The sequence below is a fragment of the Lepidothrix coronata genome, unplaced genomic scaffold (assembly GCF_001604755.1).
Source record: "Lepidothrix coronata isolate B3197 unplaced genomic scaffold, Lepidothrix_coronata-1.0 Scaffold0, whole genome shotgun sequence".
NCBI classification, from domain to species: Eukaryota; Metazoa; Chordata; class Aves; order Passeriformes; family Pipridae; genus Lepidothrix; species Lepidothrix coronata.
The window spans coordinates 10,339,060-10,355,337 of NW_016690180.1; the positions used below are offsets into that span (position 1 = coordinate 10,339,060).

Here is a 16,278-nt window from a genome sequence, read left to right on the forward strand (position 1 = left end):
ATTAGCTGAGCATGGGAGCTTGACGCTTAAATACCTTATTGGAGATGCCAAGAAGAACAAAACCTGTTGGGTTTCTTGGTGTGGTTTGCTCTCCATCACATCGTAGTCTTACATTGGCTCTTGTTGAATTAGAAGACACAACAGTAGCAACTGTGGAGTATTTGGAGTTCAGAATAACTCCAGCTGTCCCAGTCACAGGGATGGATAGGCGTGAGGGGCACCTGAGCTGCTGGGGCTCTTGGGCATGTTATTTCACCCCTGCCAGCTTCCCTCTGTCCAACTCTAAAGGTGCTAATTGGGAAACAGCCTGGAATAAATGTGCCTGGCAGAAGTGATGGGGAGGAGGAAACTTACCGCCTTCCCTGGGAGGCAGTGTCCTCTTGGAGCTCTCTCTAGGAGGGGTACTCCTTTCTCACACCTCTGCAGGCTGGAAGGTCGTGGGCTGTTTTCCTCAGAGGTCTTGGCCTTTTCCCCTCAGAAATGAATCTCAAATTCAGTGTAGCAGCCGTGATACAATTTTCTGGGGATTGTCTTCCCAGGTTATTGTCAGGTTCTGGCTTGACCCCTTTTAACTCAGTCAGCTTTGGAAAGGGATATGTAGGGCACCACAGCGAAGCACTTGCACAGCTGCTCTAGCAGCATTTCTGGCACTTAGAGCCACCAGCAAAATCTGCCACTTGAACTGAAACTTTCCATATCTGCTTTTTAGCCTTGGGGCAATTTTTTTTTAATCTATTTATTTATGTTTAAAGGTGAATCATTCAACCATATTTGAGCTACAGAATGTAAAGAGAATACAGGCAAATAGTCTTCTCTATGAAAATGATTAATAAATTACAAGACACTCTATGAGGAGATGTTGAGTTGACTGGAAAGCTGTAATTAACTGGTTAGAAGCGGGGCGCAGCCTCCCTTGATTCGCACGCATCCTACAGTACAAGAGTCCTTCAGCCAGAGCCCCACTCATTCCTCTCTGCCTGAGGAAGTTCAGCAGCCCAACTGCTTGTGTTTTTAATCACCTTCCTGAATTCCCTCCAGTGGTCTTTTCTTCTTACTGACAGCTGCAGTGGTGATTGTTCTGTACAGTTGTATCTTGCATAATGATTGGGGAATTAATAGATCTCACTTTCAGAGTTTGATCCAACAGGTCATGTTTTGTGTCTCCAGGACGTTTCTTTTGCTCTCCTCCCCCTAGTATATTGTGTCTAAATTACAGGACATTTTTTCCAATATAATGTTATTTCTGAGAGATAGAAATCTCTATTTGTGGACTTCATATAAAACCAGTGATTAATGGACAGAGAAAATTGTATATATTTTGCTTCTCATACTACTTAGAAACATTGACTGTATTTTCTCAGAAAGTGGAGTGATACTACTTTTTCAGTTCTGATTGGCACTGAAATGTAGCATCAAGGGCATTTAGGCTTGAAAGACCTACAATATTTGCAGTGCTGAGATCCAATTTTAACCCCTTACTTTATAAAATATTAGCAAAGCCCAGTAGAAAGCCCATGTAGCTGAAGTGAAGGAATGAGTGGGGTTTTGGTTGCAGAGATCCACACAGGTCACTGCTGGATGTTGAAGAGGGGAAACTCCCAGTTCACTGCATGGAAGAAGTGGAGCAGAGCACCCTGTGTTTCTTCTTCATGATGAGGCTGTCTCACGCTTCCATTGTAAAATTTCTGGGAATGTCCATTATATTTATAATTATGGATCATCTTTCCAACTTGACTGCTTTCATAGAACAGCCCAGATTGAAAGAAATATCAAAAGGCCATCTGATCCAACCTTTCATGGGAAAGGGAGCCTAGATGAGGTATTCTAGCACCTTGTCCAGTGACATCTTGAAAACATCCTGTGGTGGGAGCTCTACTGTATCCCTGGAGAGGCTGCTGCAGTGAATTATTTTACTTCACAAGGAGTCACATCGAGATTATTACAAGGGACAGTGGATACAAGTTGCATCAGGAGAAGTTTCATCTCAGCATGAGAAAGAAATTAAATCTCTAGTTATGTGCATTAGCTAACCATATGCTTGTTTAGTTAAAACCTGGCTTAGAAAGCCTGTGTTTATTCCAGTTCTACTCACTAAGGCATTTCTAAGCAATAGATCATTCCCTGTAAGCTTTGCAAGCTTGCTGATGTGAGATATCTCATGGGAATTGGATCCCTTCCCTTCAGTGTGCTCTGTCTTTAATCCTGCCCTTATTACTTGAGATGGCATGATTTTTCCACTCCACTACTTTTTTTCTCAGAGTTAGTTACAAGCTGGGATGATGTAGGGTCCCACATTTTTGTGCGCGTGAACCTTGCTCAGATCCTCACTGGAGGTAAGCCCTTCTTAAAAAAGGGAGGTTGTGAGATGCCTGCAGCAGGCAGGAGTGGGAGTGCAGCATTAAATATCTCTCTCTTCTCAAGAAAGGTTATTATCCCTGTAGAGACACTGTGCATTGTGTGGAGTGGTGTCCAGTATTTAAGGAGAGGTGGGCAGAAGCAGGCAGCAACCCACATCCCTCCCCAGCACAGAGAACCCTTTGTGGTAACATCACAGGAAACAGTGTGCTGTCTTCACAGGACAGCTCCAGGAGTGCCTGTGTCCCTGCAAGCTCATCCTGCTGGTGTTCCCTGGTGGCTGGCATGACCTAGAAAGCAGCCAGCTGCAGTGAGTGCCGGGGCTCAGGGCAGGAGCTAGGCAGGCAGAGCGGATCTGCGGGAAGGCGAAGAAGGGCAGCCACCAGCCAAGGAAGCTTGTGCCTCTCCTGCCCACCTTCGCCTGCAGGAAAGGGGTGTTGGTTAAGTCGTACCAAGAGTTAGTGGTTGCTGAAGTGTTTCAGAAATGAAAGTGTGTGGTGGTTTTATACCTCCTGGCTTCAGCTCAGCACTTATGAGGTTGTTCCCCCGGCTGTCACTTCTTTTGGAAAAGGCATTAAAAAAACTGAGGACAATCTTTCTACTCTTTCAGTTCAAACAATGTAAGGTTTTCACACTCTGAAGAATTATTCTTGTTTCTTTAGTCAGTGTCTGCTGTAAATAGTGTTATTTTGGATGAAGGAAGGTTCATGCACTTTCTATGTCTATTTATGCTTTCTGCATACTACTTCCTGGACTTATGTGTGGTATTTTAAGCTTTATTACTTCCCACTGTTGGTATGTCTGTGCTGCCTCACTGAATTCAGCTGATGCCTGTTGGCTTCATTCCATGTTTCCAAAAATACAAACTTCAGAACAACAAGATTCAACAAAAGAAGTGTCAAAAGGAAATAGTGGCAGTATGCTTAGATACGCTGTGCTACAAACAACAGTGAACACTAAATGTACAGCACTTTTCAGCTACCCTGCCTCATCATATGTTGGAGCTCTGTCTGCTTGAGTGCTTTCTAACTTGTTCTTTCTGTTTCTTCATGCTTCCCGGGATTCAGAGAGAGGTAAATTATTTTCATTTTTCCATTTTCATGTTTATCCTTCCAGCATGCACCAAACAATGTTGTATTGGTTTGCTTGTATCAGTGAACAGAAGTTCAGCTTCAGTGAGTAAATTCTTGTCTCTGTGTCCCCTTTTCACCTTACTATTAACAGAATTGTCAAGTTGGTTGTTTTGGTTTTTCCAGGTCCCAAACCGTCTAATAGTGGGACAGTTTAAAATCATGTGATGCAGGGGTTCTAATATTTGCTTCTAGTGTTTGAGATTAAAATTTAGATTATGTTGCTCTCCTGAATCTGAAATGCAAGACAGTAGTATTAAAGTCCCACCTTTTATTTAAATTTGAAAAAAACATGATACTAAAGCAGGGGATTTAAGAGCTAAGTTTAGCCAGCATTGGAAACATCAATATTTATTTCCTATTTTTAGTATTTGTTTTGGGTCCATCTGGGTTGCTCGCTTGTCTTTCAAGTTTGAAGAAAAGTTTGTTTGATTTGTTTGGATGTACAAAGGGGTCATTTGGAATTCTCTACAATGCTTCCCGTTTCATGGGAGAGCAGACAGTAAGGCATTGTAGTCAGGTGCTTTGCAGCACAAGGGCTGCAGCCACTCCAAAGGCTCTTAGCAATAGAATTGCATCCCTTAGATGAGATTTGGGGGTTGTTTGCTCTTCTAAATTGCAAAAACTTCAAAGCGGGACTGGGTGGAAGGAATATGGTTTAGAGATGTGGACCATTCCTCATGTTTGCTTTGTGGAATATGAGAACAGTTTCCAGGCTTGACTGTTTTTTAATCAATTCTTTAGGCAGTGTTGGTCTGGGGAAATGTTTGAACTTTCTTGGTTATGGCTTTGCAATCTAATGCAGGTTTCATGAATGTAGGAAGAGATGATCCTACCAGCCTAACATTGGCAAAAGTGTGCTGCAAGCAGATTCGTGGGTAGTGTCTGTGCACAACTGCTGTGTTCTCTGTCTGAATAATAAAGAGGAAGCATTGCTTATAAAACAAATCACACTGGAGAGATTAACTATTCTGGTGTAGTCCACTGTCTTATTCAGTTAAATCTTTAATAGTGCTTTGAACATCTCGATGTATTTCTTTATTAAATCTTTAGATATTTCTTATAAACAAAAGTCCACGCCTTCCAATTAGATCTGGAAGACAGAAGTATTGTCAAAAATATTCAGAGGTTCATAGGCATAATAGCACATTCATTTACTTAAAGGAAATTCAGGATTCATCAGAAATGCTAGACTGGCCATCCTGAGGAGTTAAACCACCACTTTACAGTGCTGCACAGGAGAAGCAGCAACTCTAATGACCTTGACAAACTTCCTCATTTGTGTGCGTTTTCCTTGAAAACTGCTGCACAGGGTAAGAAGGCAGGCCCCTGCCTGTGCACATTTCAAAAATTAAGCAATTAAGGAAGAAAAACCCCACCATGAAAACTTGGTGTTGATCAAGTCAGTGGTCAGTGAATTTCATATGATCTGTCACAGAAGTTCTGTCTTTTGTTAAATCCATTTATAAAACAAGCAGAGGTCTAAGCTACTGATTGCCTTTTCAGCTTGCCTTGTCTGTCTAGCAGTTGGTGAGCAGCAGTAAGCCCCACCTGATCCCCAAGCACCAGCAGGATGTATAGCTGGGCCCCCTTGGGCAGCTGGTCCTACAGGAGAGCAGTTTCCAGGGCACCACTTTGGTGGTGACCACAGCCCATATGATGAACTGTCCTCCTTGCCACAATGGTTGTACTTTGGCCATGTGATCATGAGGTGAGGTTGGGAATAAGGACCAGCATGGAACATACGTCTTAGCAGTACAATCTGTACTCTTGTCAGTGTGCTAGCAGAGCTCATGGATCTTGACAACTCAGATACAGAATTGCACTTTGACATGACTCTTGTCGATGCAAATCTGTGGCCCTTTGCAGGAATGGGATATAGACCTTGGTAGTAGAAAGGGGAATGCTTTGTAATCTCTCAGAGCCACCTTTCTGACTTGCAAGGCAGTGGTGGAAAGGCTGACTGGATTCCTGCCCCCCCTGCACAGGAGGAGGTAGTGAGCAGTGCTGAGACCTGGCAACCGCGTCTGGGGGACCAGCTTCCGCAGCCGCATGAGGATCAGGCCACAGGAAGGAAATTGGAGTGAAAGTCATGCAAATGCTTTGAGGCTTGGAAATGCTGGGCTCTGAAGGGCTGAGCTGGGTATCAGACGTATCAGCTCTGAGAGGGCTTTAACAAATTTTGGAAGCATGCAGAACTGTGGAAATGATAAGACATCAAAGAAAAACTGGCAGCTGTGAGTTTTAGGGCCGCCAGATTAAAGCCTCCGAGTATCACACAAAGTAGCCGTAGCTCCTCCTTGAGAGTTAGCAAGTGACATTATCAAGAAATGAAGCAAACAGCCTTTCAGCAGGGGATAATTTGCCCTACAAACTGTATGCTTGAATTAGAAAAACAAGCTACACTCTGTCAATGCCAGAGCATTTGAGGAGAATTTAATAAATGCAGAACTGATGTTTTGCTGCAAGGAAATCCATTTTCCAATTGTGTAAGAACTGAAATAAGAAGTCTCCCAAAAATCTCTGCTTGGGGAGGGCATTTTCACTTGTTGAATTAAAAATTAGTGTCTAGGGTAATGTAATGGTGGCCCAGTGTGCCATTCTGAGTTGTAGCTGGGGAGCAGCCAAAGAGGTGTAGGAGCTCTGTGAGATGGAACCTCTGTAGTGAAGGAAAATTGCAGGGCTTTCCTGTGTGTCTAGGATTACCAGCAACTGTCAGAAACATAGGGAAACTTCCTTCTCCCCCACATCTCTTCCAGCTCTCATTACTGAGAAGAGTACATGTGGTTAAATGCACCATGACTGTCTATGAGAAATGGGAAGAAGACTCTTGGGAGTAGTTATTTTTCTTTCTCCTCATCCCGAACTTGATTCCAAAGTAGTTGGTGTATAGTAACCTGGAGAAGGGGCTGTGGGTTTCCTTTGGAGGATGTGGAAGGGCAGAAGTGGTTTCACTCAGTGTCTGTCTGGTATCTGGTAGGTGAAATGGAAGTTGAGAAGTCCTCAGTAAATCTTGTACAAACAGATTTTGCAGCTTTTGTGAGTGCTGCTTGTTTCATGTAGTTATGGTTTCTTGCCTTTGGATTTTTCTCCCTAACTTCGCAAGTTCCTTGATGTGACCCTAGTAAAAAGACAAGTGCACTGAACAGAGTCACAGATTTCATCTCAGCTATAAATCATTCTCCTTTCTCCTATGTGAAAGAGCAGTCTGGATAAAAAATCTGAAATGTTAATCCAGGGGATCTGTAATTTCTATCATACATATTACTGCAAAGTTTCTTGCACCTTGTCTTCTCTGCAATTTGTGATACTAGAATATTTGTGTGTCATGGAAAAACACCATCCAAGCATGGTGTTGATGGCATTATATTTATCTACTTTTCTCATGAGTCTCCTCTTGCTTTTTCTCCTTCTCTGCTGATTTACTCTGCTTCCATGGGTGCTCATGTCTTGACAGTGAATGGCAACCTCCTGCCAGGTGCCTTGGACTCGCTCTGCTGTAGCGGTGGCCGCTCCCTCTTTTTTCTTCCCAAGTCTCTGGTCAGCTGTTTGCAGGAAAGCAAAGTGAAACTTGAAGGTTATGGACTCAGGAAATGGTTTCCCCACAGCATGGCAGTGTGTGCTCTGTGACCCTGCAATCACAGGAGTCTGTACACCAGTACAGAGAAATCTGTCATCTTCTGTAGGCTACTCTGGATGAATGTCCATCAATTTTAAGCCAAACTCAGAGAATATAATTTTCTGGTTCAAGGATTCTAGTTACAATTTGTAATACATAAATCTGTAAAGCAATTTACATTTTCCTGCATGTGTATCATTCTAATATAGTTGTTTTAAATAGCAGCAATTTATTTTGGTTGATAAGAGTAAAAAAATTTCAGACTTCAAGGCTAAGGTGTCAGGGTTTTTTAACCAAAAACAAAAAAAAAAGGATTAATGCAATTCTATATTCTTCAGCAGTCCTTTGAAGAAATAAGTTTATAGTGGGAAGGTAATGGAGGATGTGCTGCTCTTTCAGATTGTACTTAATTGGGATGCCTCCTAGGACTTTAGCCTAATAGTGGCACATGGTTATAACTGCTACTCAAACAGGACAGCATTAGCATAAATTGCTTTTAATGTGATTATATTCATCCAAGGTTGAGCAGCTAAATGATGCTTAGCCAGGTGTTAAATAGGTATGGCTATCTAAGGTTTAGTCAATTACTGTAGACATTTGCCAATTAAGGAGAGTAAAAGAGCAAATAAAAATTAAATTCCCTTCTACTTAGCACCTTACATTGTGTTTGCAACTCTCAAAATTGGTTTTTAAAATGTCTTTCTCTAGTCCTGTACTCTTTCGAAGTAAAGAAATTTCTACTGAACTTTTAACTGCTCAGCAGAACCATTCTTACCTACTCTTGCAGCAAAATAATCCTTATCGATTTTTCTGGGTTTCTAGCTTTTTTCCAGAATACTGGAAAATATCCAGTTCCTATAAGTGGAAAGATATTAGTGGATTGTGTAGTACACGTGCAACTGATTTAAAAAATTAAAAATTACCTACAGTGCAGTACTCCTTCTCTATAATCCTGTATCAACAGAAGTGGTACCCTTGTGCTATAAAGTTTTCAAGAGTACATAGCTTTTTTCTGCAACATTATTCTCCCACTAAGCACCTTGCTGCTCTCCCCACTGACGTGGAATGAAACTTTATCAGGAGCTGTCATTCAGATCCTACAGATTTGACATGAACACAGACCCTATGGAGACAGAGAAGACTCCAGCTGGATGAGGTGTGATCTGTTAACCCTGTGCTAGCTCTCTATTCAGCCATGGGCTTTGTAATAGCTTTTTGATTTCTTTTTTCACTTTTTTTCCCAGAAGGGTATAAAGACAGGGAAGTGGTAAGAGGAGGCATTTGCCCTTTTCCATAAATTTCTATTGCAAACACATTACTTGGCACTTCTTCATTATCAAAGGGGCCTGTTGCACGTAAATCTCACTTAAATGTTAATCAGCTTCCAGTGAGCTGTAGTCAAATGAAGGTTTATAGATGAAGCAACCCAGAAGTGATCTGAAGTGGAAGAAGAATCAGAGAAAGGTCTTCTGGCTTTTTTATGATTCAAGGCTTTGGACAATCAAGACGCTGTTCCATTGTGGTCCTAAGTTTGTTATTATTGCTGCAGGAAGCAGATACGCTGAAATCTCCAAAGCCATACCTTTTTTTCCATGAGGGAGTGCAGAAGTCGGTTTTCCAAATGCCTAGAAATGCCTGAAGCAACGCTGCAGGGCTTCCACTGGCAGTGGAGGAGCCAACTGGCACCAGCCCATACCTCCATCTCCAGGTCTTGGCTGCTGGGGTGCCATGTAGGGCCTGTGCGAGTACACAGGCATCTAGGTGACTTCCATGAATTAATGAAATCAGTAGTACTGTTTGTGCACTGTTAGAAGGGGGAAGGACTGTTTGTGGGCTAATTTTGATTGATGATTTGAAAACAGATAGTGCTAGCAGGGTTGTACATGATGCAGTACCACAGGTTTTGAAGAACTCACATTTCATACAGATGCAGGCCCTGATCATCTAAAGGTTTATGTATAGTCATAATCCATGAGTGTAATTAGCTGATTTACTTTGTTCAAGGTGTTCAGGTACTTAAAATGAAACACTGGTGTGTGAGTCTGAAACAGCACCACAAGGGTTTTATTAGCTCTCAGTACTTGAAACTGATGTATTGACTGGCATTTCATTTTCTTCTGTAGTTGTGCTATACAGCCTTTTTTATGATTGCATACCGTTACAAGCAGAAATATTTACAGAAGGTGCAGGACCAAGTGCCAGAGAGGCTCTACGGCAGCGTTATGTGCAGCACTGCAATATTGAGGCAATTATGATGTCTGTTGGTCAAAGTAATGGTCACAGTCTTGATTCATCAGGGATGGGGGAAGCTCACAAACATAAAGTTCAATGGGTTAATATGCATTCAGGTTCAGGTGGGAACTCCCAGGTACCTCCCCTGGGGCAAGAGGGGTAGTTTTACACTGTTTGATGTAACACTGGATCAGGTCCAGTCCTCTGGTGGAAGGCCCCAGAAATTAGTCTGGGGGCACTTTTGAGGGTTTTTGATTTGCAACACTTTCTAAGACATAGCCGATGTTTCTCACACCAGAGCCCATTTTGCCCCAGCAGAAGGGATGAATACTTCCAGGCCTACATGTGAATGTCTGATACCTCCTCAGAAGCAGGGCAGAGGGGTTTATGCCTGAGCCAGTTGTGTAAGGGAGGACATTGACATGGCAGGACTAAAGTGGGACACCTGCAGTGTCCCACTACAGATACCACATCCATAACACTCATCAGACTCCTCTGTGCCCTTGCCACAGGTCTTACCTGTGGTCAGAATGGTCACTGAGCTGGGCTCTGCGTGTGGCTTGTTCATTTGGCTGTCATTAGCCTTCCAGGAGAAAAGAAATGTTCTTACCCAAAAGCATGCAAGCTCATTACTGTTCATGGTGCCCTCCACACTGGTCTCCTTTGATCAGAGAAGTAAATTTAGACTTGAGAGAAAAACTCGAGGCTCAGCAGGCTGCCCCCAGTCCACCTCTCTCTGCCTTTAAAATGCTGTTGAAAATACTTTTAGCAAAGATGTTTCCCACTTATGGGGTATAATTATGAGCTATGTTCCTTTACAACCAAGATCTTTGGTCATAACAGAATTCAGTCTTTTAGTTTAACAGACTTTTAATTATTTGACTCATTTTTATCTCTGCAGTCCTTTGAGTCCTACCTCCACTGGGAGGTAACGTGCTGACTAAACACATTTAGTATTATCTTACAGATAAGACTGAAAATCCTTGCAGTAGAGCTTGGATCTCAGATAAACTCTCTGCAAGGTGAGATTTATTGTGGCCCCAGTGGTTCTCCAGTGTAGTAGGGAGGGATTTGGCAGCACAGTGGAGATGCCCATCCTGATGTGAACTCCCACAGCATGGTAGTTTATTGAGAAAGTTGTGAAGTTGTGGTGTGCCAGCGCACTGCCAGAGCTACTGATCAGAGGTTGGGCCACAATTTATTGGGCTGTTTCAAATGGATTTTGCTGGCAATGTGTTATGTCCTCTAAGCCCTAATGATTTGCTTTGGTGGCTTTGTCCCACCTTAGCTTTTCTTAACAGTAAAATAAGGTTCTAACAGATAGCTGTATGGCTAACAGAAGGAGCAGGTTTTCTTCTGTGAGTGTGCAACTCTTTGAAGGTGCTGGCCTTAAAACTGGAAATCCTGGTATTGTATAGCCTCCTCAGGCTATGCAGATTTCTGTTTAGTCAAACAGGCTTCTGTGCAGTGCAGGCATCTTGGCAAAACAGCACCAGATGCTTTTTCTAGGATCATCTTGTAAAGGGATGCATAAATCACCTGTTTACAAGTCCTCAAAGGAATAGTATTGATTTGGCATAAATGGTTGTATATGGTAATAAATAACGATCTAATGGTCACACGGATGACTTCCAATGTTGTTTTAAGTTAATGTGAACACAGGTTTCAGCTGTTATGTCTGCGCTCTGAAAGAACAGACCTTGATCCCATAATAAGGTCTGTGCAGCAGTCTGCTTGTTTATGCTATGTGTGTCTTTGCTACTCTGCAAGTCATGGTCACTTCCAGCAAGTTTTTCTTGCATGGAAAGTGGGGGGAAGTCTCAATGAAGTTATGGTGGAAAATCCATGTCTGTTAAGTGAATAATGTTTTTGCATTGCAGTTAAAATATTTGTTAGGGAAGATATTTGGACTCAAAAATGTGAAGTCTGTAACTCAGGACATTTAAAAGACGGCAGCTAAAGCCAAATATGTAGAAAACAAAAATTCAAAATGCGTAGGATGTTTGAAAATTCCTCACAGCTCTCAAACAGGCAAGATTTCTTTAGAGCTCAGGATTTTTTATGTGGGTCTTTTGTGAGCCTGAGCATTTTCAGAGACCTGCCCTGCAGGTCTTTCAGGAGAAGCACCAATAATGTTGAAAGCTTACTTCAAAAGGCAAAATTCTCAAAGGTTTTTTATGTGGCGCTTGGTTTCATTTTTTTAACCCGTAGCTGCTAATTTTTCATAAACCATAGGTAAGCCATACTCCCTTTTCTTAGTCTTATTACTAGAGTCCAGCTAGGAGTCTTCAACTTGCTTTTGAAACATTAAGCTAGGAGGAAGCCATTCTAAAGCAAGACTTGGCACATGTACAGATGAGCCAAAAGCATCAGCCTTTTTCCAGGAGCAAGATTGCAACTGGAACTCAGCACCTCTGTGACCTTGCAGCAAAAGAGCCAAAAGGCTCTTGTGGACAAGGGTCTGAGGGTCAGTCTGGAGCTAGGAACCTCAGGGCATCTTCTGTAATAGACAGCACCTTCCTGGATTATTGCCTTGTGATTTTTCCTGCAAGTCACGAGCAGTTGGGTAAAACACCATCCCTCCTCAAGGTGCCTGTATCTTACATGCTGGAGGGCAGTGTTGCAGTGAAAACCAATGCAGCCTGTGGGCTGCATTCCCTGTGCAGGAAGGGTTCAGGTGGCAACACACTCCACGTGCTGCCCTGCTGCCTCCTGTCTGTTCTGTGCCCTACTGTGTGCCATTGCAGGTTGGTATGCAGTGAGATGGAGAGGGGCCTCCATCTTCACTGTGTTTCTGCACTGTTCTGTCATGTGGAATTGCTTCCAAATCTCATCCCCTGATAGTTTTATGTCATTTAGTTTTCTTAAAGTATTGCTCATCAGGCTCCAGGTTGCAGAGCAGTTAGATGGAACAACCACCTGTACCTGTTACTGAGCAGCCCTTACATTTCAAGGGCTCATTAAGGGCAAAATCTAGTGCTGTTCAGTTAGATACGGGTACTGTACTTAACTGCAGGACAGCGTTCATCTCTCATACAGAGCTGGAAGGCCAGCAATCCATCTGCCACAGTCACTCTTTCTCCCTGAATAGCTTCGGTATAGAATTCTTCAATTCACTGGGCCTTTCAAATGAATGAAGAAATTGGCCATCCATGCTACATTAAACCCTGCTTGGAATATTTACAGATTTTTATAAACAAATACTTTAGTTTATACTAAACCTGGGGTTTAGGAGTATCCTTTGCCATTCTAACTCTACCAGTTAGAATCTTGCTGGTAATTATTTATGTGGAAAGCAGAAAGGCATTGAAGACTTCAGAGAGAGAGACTTCAGGCATAAGAGGCTGTTGGGAACTCCAACTTTGCTTGTCTGATTTAATTGTAGTTAACTACTCAGTATAACTTAGCTAGGGATGAAAAGTCCCAGAGAAATCTGGAGGTAACAGGAGGGTCACAAAGTAGGAGTGGGCTGTGGTTGTTTGGAGGACATGAAAAAGCAGACATGCAAGACCAATGAACATAGAGTCTGGTATAGCAAGGATGGCAACTGGGCAAAGCCAAGCTTCTTCCTGACACAGCATATACCGCTTCAGCTTTTTCAGAAGAGCTCCAGCTCTTAAGAAGCCTGAGAACAAATAAACCTAATCCTGGCACTTCCTTCACCCATGCTAGAAAGCTATACTGTGCTGTGGTGACTAGTGAGTACAGTGCAAAAAATATCTTTTGTAGGGCAGCTTTATTTAACTTTTGAAAAAATAAGGTCAGAAATTTAGGGCAATTAGTGTGAGCAAAGCTCGGCAGGTTCACATCTCCCTTATGCAACCAGATCTCTAATTACTATCTGCATATTTTAAACACTTTATACAGTCCTTTGAAATACAGTTTTTCTCTAACTACAATCTTGTATGCAGTTTCTCATTTTTTTAACAGTTGAGAGCTGCATGTGTTTTCTGTCTTAATTTGTAATTCTCTCCCCATTTCATCTTCAGTAAAATATTTGAGTAAATTTTCCTGTGTATTTACAATTGCATTTGGAATTATGGGTTATAATTTCAGTAAGTTGCATGGTTAGGAAACTGTAATGAACTTTTTAATTATATAGATTGAGTACCAAACTTTATATATATATATGTTTCATGGGTAGGCAGTTTATTACATTTGTAGATCTGCTTTGTCTAAGTCTGTGTTTTATTCTTTGAGAGCTGAGGCACACACCTGTTAAATTGAAGTAGGACTTGCTGTTTTGGAGATACTACTGATTCTACTGCCATAGTTTGTTTTGCTTGTTTCTAATATGTCAGGTTTTTTTGTTTACACAGAGACTTTGCTTATGTGGCAAGAGACAAAGACACGAGAATTCTAAAATGTCATGTGTTTCGATGTGACACACCTGCAAAAGCCATCGCTACCAGTTTACATGAAATCTGCTCAAAGGCAAGTGGATTTAAAATCAGCTGCATTCGTCTGTTTAGAGATCCCTGAGCCTTATACATACATGTAATCAGCAGTTGTATGCAGTGTTAGTTTAGTTTATATCACTGGCAACAAGAATGATGTAGAGAATTTGTAAAGGAAAGGATGCAAACGGATAGGAATTATGGGAGAGTGAGCATTTAGATTTGAGAAAGAAGATATGTGCTTTTGATTTGACAAGTGTGTATAGAGACTGAAGGTTTTCTTGAGTAAGAAAGAAGCTGCAGGTTCAAAATGGAAAAAGAACACAGAGCTTCAATGAATAATAAACTGTGATCTTAAACTCCATAAATAAATCAGACCTTGCTTGAATGGTGTTATTCAAAGGTATTATCCTGCAGGAGAGACAGAAAATAGTTGCTAAGTATATTTTAAAAAAATCATGGAGAAGAGGGGGTGTAAGCTACTGTGGTTAGGAACACTAAAGAATCCTAGCTCCTGCTGATCATAGTGTTGTCTGTAATACTGGAGAGGACTGTACTTTTTGATCATTTTACCTTATAGATTTGACACCATTTCCTGGTTATTAATTTTGATTTTCTTGGATGATCTGTTTATGAGTGTCCTCTGTACACTCATTTCATGCAGCAATAGCAAGGCAGCACATGTTTTACAGCAAGCAGTCTGATTGAAATGCTTTTTAAAGAGGAAGTTAAACCAATCTACTTGAAGCTCCTCTTTTACTCTTTTATTGAGCTGTGGTGGATTTGCAGCTGCATCCCCCTTTTTAAAAATACTATGCTTCTAATTTTGGTTTTCATTAAAATATGGCAGTTTGCACCACAGGAAGAGTGGGCTGTGGGGACTAATAACTTTATCAGTTATCTCTGTGTAACTTGTCCCTCCTCATAAGTCACAGCTCTTATAGAAAAGCTATTCAGAAAACCTTCAAGTTCTGAAATTCTGCTGTATGCCTGTCATTTGCTTTTTACATTTTGTCTTCATGTTAGTGAATGGAATCAGTGACGCCAAACCCTCCTCTATAGTCAGTTGTATAGTCTAAAAAATTTTCATTTTTGCAACACCGCAGATGTGATACTGAACTTGTGATATCTCATGCAAGCAAGGTGAGCATTTGCACAGTGTGTGTTACCGTAGCCCTCTGGGCAGCACAGTTATGCCTGAGGCAGAAGGTAGCCCAGCAGCTGTGCAAAGTCTGGCACGTTTGTCCTGGTTCAGGTGCCAGAGGGAGTAGCAGTGGCAGCACTCAGGTAGCTGCTTGGTTTGGCCAAGGAGCTGCAGGCTGTGCTTGGTGAAGTTTAACACCAGGGACTGCAGCAGTGGCTGACTGGAGAAGCCTAGACCTATTGTGTTCTTCCTAGTTCTTCTCCAATTCTCCAATTCACACAGGTGTTTCCAGCAAGTCTAGCAGGAAAAAACATGCTACACAGGCCCTAGCGCAGCTGCTTTCATCCAGTAAGGTCAACATCAAGTAAATGCTGTGGTAGCTATATGCAGGGATATCAGAAAGGGAGCAGAGCTGTCACACAAGTAACTACAACATGAAACTTCTGACATTAATTTTGGATAAGAGAACAACAAGAGAACAACTAGACATTTAAGACTATAGCTAATGGAACAGATGTAGCATAAAGAAGCAGATAGCAATGGTTCATATATGACCTTTGGGAAACCTCTGTTAGCTTCCCTGGATACCTTCTCTGTCATATATTTGTAGGGAATAACCATCCAAAATGGTTATTTTGAAGTAGGTTTTTTTTTTCCTCTTTTGCTACTATTAAATATGTTGGGGGAAGAACAGGTTGTATTTTGCATGGGATTTTTAATTCCAGAATAAACATAAAAATGGAGGAAAAAATCATATACAGCAGAAGATAGTTCAGAGAAAAACATAAATAATGAACACTCTTCTCTGTGCGTTAAATATTTATATTTCTTGCTATATTACTCCTCCTCCTATCAGCTGCAATTTTACTGTTCAGAAAAATGGCTAGAGTTCTTTTCCTCCTCCATCTGTCTTTCATCTAGGCTTGTACACCATTTAAGTTCTTTATGTAGTAAAGGAATGCTGAATAAAGTGGAGGAAAATTAAAGTTGCTATTTAAAAAGAATAACCTGCTTAGTCATGTGGCTTCTGACTTACTTCACATTTCAGAAACTAGGATTGTAATAGGAGTAAATTTGTAGTTGTTGCTGTACTTTTTTTTTTAAATGCTGTATTATCACTGTCTTCTTCAGATTATGGCTGAAAGGAAGAATGCTAAAGCCATGGCTTGCAGCTCATTGCAAGACAGGACAAATGTCACTCTTGATGTTCCTCTGCAAGGTATTGTGTTGCAGCTAGTATCCTCAGGATGGTCCTGTTTTAGATGAGTTTTGTTTCTGATGCAGCTTTGGATGAAAATGCAGCATATTGATTGGAGAGCAAGCCTGTCTTTTAATTAATGTATCTGACTGTAACCTGTTCCTGTTTTACTTTAAATATTTTTACTTGTTATGTTGACAGTA

At 41.5% G+C, this 16,278-nt stretch overlaps 1 protein-coding gene across 18 annotated transcripts in view; it reads left to right on the forward strand.

The window, feature by feature from the left end:
• APBB2 (amyloid beta precursor protein binding family B member 2) overlaps positions 1-16,278 on the forward strand; it is a 182,356-nt gene that overhangs the window by 157,680 nt on the left and 8,398 nt on the right. For 9 of the 18 annotated variants that reach the window (XM_017824818.1, XM_017824905.1, XM_017825535.1 and 6 more), the window contains 3 exons: positions 3,423-3,428; positions 13,656-13,770; positions 16,009-16,096. In XM_017824818.1, coding sequence (XP_017680307.1) covers positions 3,423-3,428; positions 13,656-13,770; positions 16,009-16,096 — 209 coding nt within the window. Of the gene's footprint in view, positions 1-3,422; positions 3,429-11,801; positions 11,926-13,655; positions 13,771-16,008; positions 16,097-16,278 lie in introns of those variants that run through there. The other 9 variants (XM_017825378.1, XM_017825610.1, XM_017825451.1 and 6 more) reach the window with 3 other exon arrangements.